The sequence below is a fragment of the Citrus sinensis genome, chromosome 3 (genome assembly GCF_022201045.2).
Source record: "Citrus sinensis cultivar Valencia sweet orange chromosome 3, DVS_A1.0, whole genome shotgun sequence".
NCBI classification, from domain to species: domain Eukaryota; kingdom Viridiplantae; phylum Streptophyta; class Magnoliopsida; order Sapindales; family Rutaceae; genus Citrus; species Citrus sinensis.
The window spans coordinates 9,913,955-9,923,291 of NC_068558.1; the positions used below are offsets into that span (position 1 = coordinate 9,913,955).

The 9,337-nt window shown below is 32.7% G+C and overlaps 1 protein-coding gene across 5 annotated transcripts in view; it reads right to left on the reverse strand.

The window, feature by feature from the left end:
* The window catches only part of LOC102627390 (disease resistance-like protein DSC1), a 69,512-nt gene extending 63,382 nt beyond the window's left edge, over window positions 1-6,130 (reverse strand). For 2 of the 5 annotated variants that reach the window (XM_052436498.1, XM_052436495.1), the window contains exons 1-2: window positions 5,395-6,130; window positions 4,383-5,100 (exon numbers count right to left, since the gene is read on the reverse strand). In XM_052436498.1, the coding sequence (XP_052292458.1) occupies window positions 4,383-5,100; window positions 5,395-5,891 (1,215 nt within the window). In that variant the 5' untranslated portion in view covers window positions 5,892-6,130. Of the gene's footprint in view, window positions 1-1,043; window positions 1,722-1,986; window positions 2,974-3,092; window positions 3,390-4,007; window positions 5,101-5,394 lie in introns of those variants that run through there. The other 3 variants (XM_052436494.1, XM_052436497.1, XM_052436496.1) reach the window with 3 other exon arrangements.
* Window positions 6,131-9,337: the final 3,207 nt, after the last annotated feature.

A 9,337-nucleotide genomic window follows, 5' to 3' on the forward strand; every position in this document is an offset into this window, starting at 1 on the left:
TTTCACTCTCCTATTTTCTCCTCTCCTCTTTTTTATTTTGATTTGTCATTACTAAGTAACATTGCTAGTTATCATTACAATTCTTATTCCCTTAATATTGTAAATAATATAGGAAAAGATGACAACACACAACATAATTTGGCCGTCACGAAAATCCCCTATATTTTCATTAATGATCATGAATTTTTTTCATCACTCCAACAAAAAATTCATGTTGTTGTTGTTATTATTATTAAATAACAAATTAATAATAGTATTAAGAAAATTAATTTATACTATTAATTAAAAAATTACCACAAATATCTCTTTTTGAACAATTACATCTAGATGAATCTGCTTGGTTCAGTCAAGGCACATAGTTGTTCAAATAGAGATATATAGGATGATTTTTTAGTTAATGTGATATGTATGCGCTTCAATTGGATTGCCAAACCAACAACAGTTACTAGACTTTAGAAGCTATCAACGTATAATTTATCAATATGTGGAAAATTATGCATAAAATACTCAAGTTAAAAATCTGTTGGTTGAAAATCACAAATACAAGGCCGGGAATGTTAGAGACCTACTAATTATTTGAATCTCTTTATTTCTTATTATCCAAGTCATGTTACTGAAGCCAGCAAAAAAATGTTACTTGAAAACCACTCAATTAAGTCTTTAAGATGATTACCTCAAAATATTTGGATAGATGTTTTATTGACAACATTTTAGATGAGTAACATGACTTACCATGGGATGCAGTAAAAACACATATAATATATTAATAATGTTAGGATTGAATCTATCAATTTATTGAGTATAAATTGATAAGAGATTCAGAAATATTAAGATTTGAATGTAACCTGAGCTTGAGACTAATTCAGGTTTTGTTGACTTGACGCAGCTTAAGACTACTCATCGAGGAAATTTCATTCAACCAATGAATATTAAAAAATAATGGATAGAGATTAAGAAATTTCATGAAAGAAACACTAGCATTTAAACAAATAGAAGAAAGAAACACACCAATTAGAGAGATTCAATGTGCAGGAAAAGGGAAAACAAAAAACAAAAATGATGGCCAACAATTTTACAATGCTAAACACAGGACAAATGGTCATATTCTTAAGTACCAACTGAACACAACGGACAGAAAGAATTGAAAGCATACAAAAGAAAAAAGAAACCAATCAAAACAAGGCATATTTTCAGTCTTTTGGGGTGAAGAATTAGTCGCAGCTGAAACTTTCTCTTGAATCTGGGGCGTGAAATAAACGGATCCCACATTTTTTCACCGGGTAATCCAGAAATTCAAAACCATTAGCTTCCCTAAAATTGAACCGGACAGCCACAGGAACGCAATTGTATTTCCGAAAATCATTAAATTCCTCACCATCAAAGAAATAGTACCCAAAAAATAAGTGATCAGACACTACACAATCACCTACCCCAAGTAACGTCATCCGGCTCGTGCTGCAGTGCGGATGATAATCTTTGGGTCTCACTATGTATTCACAGTACACGTAAAACTGTTTTTCTATTTTTGAAGTGTAGAAAAAGTTAAACTTTCTGCTAAAATTTACAATAACGCTAAAAGCAAGCCCGAGTACACTTTTATTATTGAAGAAATCTGGAGGCATCTCCAAGGTTACACAAGATCCAGCACTTTGAAAGCTAAACCACTTTGGAATTTTATTCCAAGGTAAAAAGCCGCGACCTCGAAGTGATGGATAGGATATCTATATATACACACGAATCATAATTTTAAAAAAATAAAAATAAAAAATTGTTAACAACACTTAATAGAATAAAGATCACTAATATTTAAACAGAAAAATTTAATCGGAAAAAGTTAGAATTAACTGTAAAATTATGTGGCGTCAAAGAAAGAGGACAAAGTAATCAATTAACATTATATTACCACACACCGCGTTATTGTTCATTCTGTCATCTTTTTCTTTAGCTTCTTTTCTAAATAAAAAGGAGAGTTAATTAACGACATACCTTTTCCCGTGCTTCTCTTAGACGTGCGGTTGCCAAAAGTTGAATTTTCTGCAGAGCTCCTTTGACAATTCCTCTAATCTCATTCCGATCCAATTTAAAATTATCGCTCAGGTATAAAGTCCGTAAATAAGATTCATCACTACTTGGGAATAAACCTGGTAATGATTCCAGTGCGGTGCAATGATGTGCATCCAACGAAAGTAGATTGCATGGAAGCTTTGGTAAGGATTGAAGCCTCTCGCAATACCTTATGAAGAGCCTTTCCAAATTAGAAAGTTGTATGATGCTTTCTGGTATTCTCTCAAAATTGTTTCCCTCTAGATGCAGTGTTGTTACTGAGGATAACAGGCCAAGACTTTCAGGTAACTCCATGATGCCGCAATCATTTAGATTTAAATCCCTTAGATTTTGCAAGCCATCTACAGAGAATGTGATTGGCAATGATAAACCCTTGTTTCTCCCGAAATATATTCCACGAACCCTTTTCAAACGGACGATGGATGGCGGTACTTCTGTTATAGAAGTTCCTATAGCGTGCAAAATATCCAAAGCTTCTAAATTTCCAAGTTCCTCGGGCAATCTCTGAAGATTCGAGCAACCATCGATAATGAGAACATCTAGAGATTTCAACTTACACAGGCCGCTTGGGAGACTCTTGAGACTTTTACAATCTGCAAGGCCCAAGTGCGAAAGCTTAGATAGACACTCGATGGACGAAGGCAGTTCCTCCAGTGCAGTTCCATCTAAATGCATCGTTGTTATATTACCGGGTGAGATCTCTGGAAGCCTCTTCAGTTTTGAGCAGCCCGAAAGATCGAGTTCTTTAAGCAATTTCAAATGAATTCTTGCTGGAAGACTTTGCAAGTTTTTACAACCGCTTAGGTTCAAGATAACTAGATTGTTCAGATGTTGAGTCAATGAGGGGGTTGGAATTTTTGAAAAAAAATTGAAGGCAGCAGTGATTATCTGGTTTAACTTACCATAATCCTGCTCGGACGAAAAGAGAAGAAACAAAAAAAAATGCCACCAAGACAAATCATTAGCATGTATGATAATTAAAAATTATTACCAAAACTATATTGTAATTAAGATATATGTATATATACCTGCACACTATCAAAAAGTTGTTCAATATTGCTATGAGGCATTTCAAGTAAAACAAGTTTCTCTGGATGAATATTTGAAGGCAATAATTTCAATGGATATCCATGCCAGTGCAGGTACCTCACTTCAGTAAATCCAGGGCCTTGGAAATATGACATCTTACATTTGTTCTCTTCATTCATCGAGCTATAAAATTTCAAAATCCTCAAGTTAGGCATCTTTGTGAAAGTATTGGGATGCATATTGATATCTTTCACTTTAGACATATCCAACGAGATGCCTTGGATTGCTTCAGTCCCCTAATTATCAATAATAATAAAAAAAAATAAAGTTATATCAAATTTTTATATCTAATTTAAGTTGTAGTTACTATATGGCAATCAAACTCGTAATTGTAAAAGTAGAAAGAAGCATATTTAATACAAGAAAATCTAAACATATAAACTATATATGTATATATGTATGTATGTATACAAATTATTATATACAAATTGACATAACATATTTGTATGCAAATTATTACATACAAGTTGATATAACATATTGCTACACACTTTCACAATCATCCAGGTCACCTTTTCGACAAGTGAATCCATTTTCTCTATCTTATATTGAACTATGGGGCTAATTATTTTAGCAAATAGAAAATAGAAAAATTCAAGAAAATGTTTAATATGTAAAATCTGATATTAATTTCAATTTTCCCAGAATATATTACTATTAACACGGTGAAATGTACTTATAACCCCAATCGAGCTTTTTTTTTTTAAATTTTAATTGTAATTAAAGAATCTTATAAATGAAAAGACCATTACATAATAATGATGAAAGAAATGTTGTGGTAATCAAGAGTGCAAAGAAAATTACTGATGAAAAGGCTATTAAAAAAGTAGAAATGAAAAACCATTGTTGCTCACCCTGTTTTCTGATAAAATTTTATAAACCTCTTTGTGATGCCATAGCCGACTGCGTTTTCCAGGATCATTGGTAGATTCTTGTCGGACAATTTCTCTGCCCATAGCTCGCAATAAATAATGCATTTCTATTTTATTAAGGACTGATATAGTGATAAGATGCTTATCAACAAGAACTTCTATTGCCGATGTAGCAAAGAATTCACAATCATCAAGGAATTTTGTCGCAGTGTCTCTGTCCTCATCGATAAAGAAACATGCAATATCTAAAAAAATATTTTGCTCTTTGTCATCCAAACCATCATAACTTATTTTTAAGGCGTCCTGAATTCCTTTGGGGGGGGCCGTTTCCCATTTACTTTTTGCATTTTCCCACACCTCTCTTCTCTTTCCATAAAGATAGCGACCCAAAACTTCAAGTGCTAATGGAACTCCGCGAGCATATTTTATTGTCTTGCATGCTAGCTCTGTATGACTTTCATGGGGATGATCTCCTCCAAAGGCATGTCGACTGAAAAGCCTAAGGGCGTCATCATGTACCAATTCCTCCATCTGATATACTTCATCAACTCCACAATTTGCAAGCACTTGTCTATCTCTCGTTGTTATTATTATTCGACTCCCGGAAGCAAACAAATCGAGACGTCCAACTAAAATCTTTATTTGTCTTGGATGATCCACATCATCAAAAACAATTAGAACCTTCTTGCGAGTAAGCCTCCTACTCTGAAAATTGAGGTCGGTATTCAGAAAGTTCTTCACATTTCCATCATTCAACAATGTAGAAAGAAGTTGTTGTCGCAAGTCACCTAATCTGCCAGTTTCTTCTGCCTCTCTAACATTACGAGCAAAGTAAGAACCTGCAAAATGTCTAGAGATTTTGTTAAAAATGGCACCCGCAATGGTTGTTTTGCCTATACCACCGATACCCCAAATGCCAAGTTTGTAAACATTCGTTGACCCAGTGCGTAACAATGATTCAATTTCTTTCATGGGTAATCTAACTCCGACCAGGTCTTCGTTTTCACTGTGAAATGTGTCATCCAGCCTCTTCAAAATTGCATTGACAATTTCCTCTATAAGTGCAGATTCAGGACTAGCAAAAAAGTAACAATATTTATAAGTTCAAATGTAGGAGAGGGGATCAGAGCGTGTATTTTTAGCCAATTTAATGTAGTGGTTACTTTGCTCATATATCTAATCAAATAGGGAAAATGATCAGAATACAAAGTTCCTTTATTGAGTTAATCATAGTTATTTTATTAAATTAATCATTCATTAATGATTAAATTCAATAGATAACAAGAGAGTTAAGATCATTTTATAAAAAATATATATAATTTGAAAACTAGATATGCATGCAAATTTAAGAGTGAGAATTATTGTTGACCTAACGACAAGAGAATCAAAGCCAGAGAGATCGGCTGCTTCCGTCAAAGCATTCCTCCAACTTTGCATCTTGTCCGGGAATCGTTCTTCAAGCTTCAAAAATGAATCCCCAAAATTACCGGTTTGCTTTCTCACGTGTGATGGATCAACCCGATAGAAAACTGGTATCACAATCTGTGCATATTCTTTCTTGCATTCGAGGATCTTTAGGAGTTCATCGAGGCACCATCTGGAAGAAGCATAGCTTTCCGAGAAAATGATAATTGAGATGCTTGATGCCTCAATTGCGTCCAAAAGAGACTGTGAAATTTCATCTCCCCTCCTCAGATCGTCATCAATGAAAGTTTCTATAGTCTCCCGAGACAAAGCTGAATAAAGATGGCTAGTAAAGCTCTCGCGGGTGTCCTCTCCTCCGAAACTTAGAAACACATCATACTTGATTTCAGGATTAGTCAAACTAGCATATGGATGAGAAGAAGAAGAAGAAGAAGAAGCCATAACAGTTCGATTGATGAGAGATTTTGATGATCAGATGTGAATTACTTAATTCCTTGGAAAACTTCGGTGAGCTGATTTGTTGACTTCATCTGAAGAAACAAATAATGGATGACAGCTAAAAGAAGAAATGAAAGTTTAAATCCGACCACACAAAAGGCGAAAACTGTGATGGCTTCATTTTTTGTGATGGAGATTATGGCCGTACTGTCTGCACGTATCGGGTTTGTGCACTTAGGGCGTGTTTTAAAATTCAAATTAATACAATTTTTACCTCATTATATAATCACGTACGTCTTTCCCTCGGGTTTCAACAGCAACGCGCTAACTTTTAAGTTATTGTTTCATTAAGTTTTATTAAATTAGGGTTGTTATTTGTTTAAACAAATTATTATCTTGAAAATTAATACTCAACAGCAGCTACTCCAAAGCACCATTGTGGCCACCGACCACCATTATCAGACGCCACCAGCCCCTGGATTAATGTATCCGTTGGAGTTAAATTTGGTATGATTGAAATTCTTATCGATAGAGCGTTGCAACGTACATGTTTCATCAGAAAAGGACCATCTGTTTGCCAAAAATCTGCGGTAAGAGTTTTGAGATTCAAAATTTTGACAGTGAGTATTTAGCGAAGGAAAGGTCCGTTACTAGTAATACATGTATCGTTATGAAGGTCTAGCAATAAGGGTTTTAAAGGTACCAAAAATATTGTCAAATAAAGCCTTACTCTTGGGCCAGCGACAGTTCATGTTTGGTCGACAGTAGTTGTGGCAAATGGCAACCATTGGTTAATTATTTTATTTTTTTAATAAGTTTTGATAATAAATTAAATATAATTAATAATATAAATTGTTAAAACATTAATAATATATATAGTATTAATTTGATATATATATTTAATATTATTATAATGATACAATATGGTGTAACATTTAGATGATGCAATATACTAATGCAATATAACCTAATACAATACATCTTACATTAACTAATACAATAAATTATAGCACAATACAATGTGTCAAATCCATACTTGAAGGATTACATAATAAAAATGTATATCAAGTTATCAAGGATGTGCGTACGATACACTATTATATTGCAACACATTACATTATTTTACACGGATTATGTTGTATTTGATTGTATTACATTGATATTGTGCTGAATATTTATATTCTTGTTATACAGCATTTTGTCCTACATTATAATTTTTTTAATTAAATTTTAAGTAATTGGTAAAAATTTATATTTTCATAAAAATAATTATTACAATAACTTAGAATACATAAATTCTTGAATTTATTACATCATTTTTTTAATTTTTAATTGTAAACATGACTTTTAATGTTACATTACAAAATCTCATGGCCAATATTTTAGATATCAGAATCATAGAAGAACAATACAGGCGCCCAAACAGCACTGTATACAAAATCTCATGAAGCAAATTGAAGTGCATTCTTATTGTTGTGAAATATGGGGCAAAGGGATTAGCCTGCACCATCAATGAAAGAAAATAATTCAAGGAGTCAATGATCCGAGTGTCCGTTGCAATACTAGTCACTGGGGCCTTCGCTTGATAATTACAACATTTGGAGGTCCATTTGCAGGCAAAGTCCAACCGTAGGAGAAGGTGATGCACTGCCACTTTTCCTTTCCCATTAGATAAGGTGATGAACATCATCTGCCACGTGGCATCTCCTCTTGATCAAAGTCCAACCGTCGGATGTAACTCCGACAGAAGCAACAAGTATATATAAATAACAAGGGAGTAGAGAAAGAAAATTAATTCGCCAGAATATTTTGTACTAACTAGAAAGAAGAGAGCAAAAATTACATCCCAAATGGTTTCAACGGAGAATGTTTGTATGTTACCACAACCACCGCAGTAGCTCAAACAAGCATGGTCGCGCAAGGTGGCGTATCAAGAAAATCAAATTAATGGGGGTAAAGATTTATAAGGTTAGATATAATTTTAATGGATTCTTAATACTAAGTTGGCATTTTAAATTAAATTTGAACTTGAATTTGATGCATTTAAGTTTGTAATTTCAATTAGTATTTTTTTTTTAAATGTAGGAGAGTGGGCGAAGTCCAAATTAATTTTTTAATTCTCTACCTCTTTAGGACTTAAACTTAGATAGTCAGTTAAATAAAATTATTTGAGAATCACTCGTTTAAGCTCTCTTGAAAGCAGATAACTTGATAGAAGGTGTCATTTTGAGACTAAGCCTTGCCCCTTGGTGACTCCGCGGCCACCAGCTCACCAGCCTAAAGTCCGCCGCCACCTTCCCCCTCATCATGCACTGAATATAAGTGAAAAAAAAAAAAAAAAAACATGATGAGCTTTGTGACTCTAACTTGAAGAGAGATACATTTGGAGAAATTTAAATATTGAGCGGTCTTGTTGTAAGTCGAATGAAGTCAATTAATCTAACTTTTAATAACATTACTAAGGTTTTCTGAAAAAATATTTCACAAAATTTGACCGTTGTTTAGCTTTTTAAACGCGTATATACGTTATTTCTCACAAATCACACTAAAATTCCATTAGTGACAAACACACCTGCAATACATAATGTGTAGGCATGTTAAAGCCAAAAGCAAATAAGAATAATAAGACATTTCAAATCTTGGAGTACCATGGGAATCTTTTCTCCTCCTCCTGCTCACTAGAGCTATTACACACTCCCCTTGATATTTGAAAGTACCCAGTACTTTTGACGTTGATTAGTCTGTTATCACAGAATCTTAATTTTCGAAAGGTGTCTGAATCTAAAAACAAAAATACAAATATTGATTACCAATCGAATTGAAACAATCTTAAATTGGAGTTGAAATTATGTTACTGGAGTTGTCAACATTTGAAGAATTTGTTGCAATTTGTATATTGAAACAAATTTATTATTAAAAAAATTGTTTAATCTAACAAAAACAAATCAGTGATGGTAAGGGTAATAATGTAATGTCACAAAAAAATCTAAAATACAAGAAAAATTGGCATGTCCCAACGATAATTTTTTGTTATATAAAATCTATTTAATTTACAATAAATATTTTGAGAGGTAGAAGCTCGTTTACTATTTATATTTTGAGGTTAGTACTTGTTTAGTCTCTTAATTTTTAAAAATACCTTAAAACGTCTCTACCGTTAAACTATTGACACCCTACTATTATTTTTTGTTATTTTTAGCTTGCTTTTAAAATATTACCCTCTTATAATAATGTTTCTTTTTTTTTGGGACAATAAAAAACTTTTTTTGACATTAATAAAAAGAAAAAAATTAAATTATCAATTTAACTCCAAAAAATAAAATAGAAACAAAAAGAATAAATCTAATTTTTAACTTATTTTATTATGTCCAAAAAATTGGTAATTTAATTTTTTTAATATTTATTTTTGGACATAAATGAACTTCCACAAAAAATAATATATATTATTT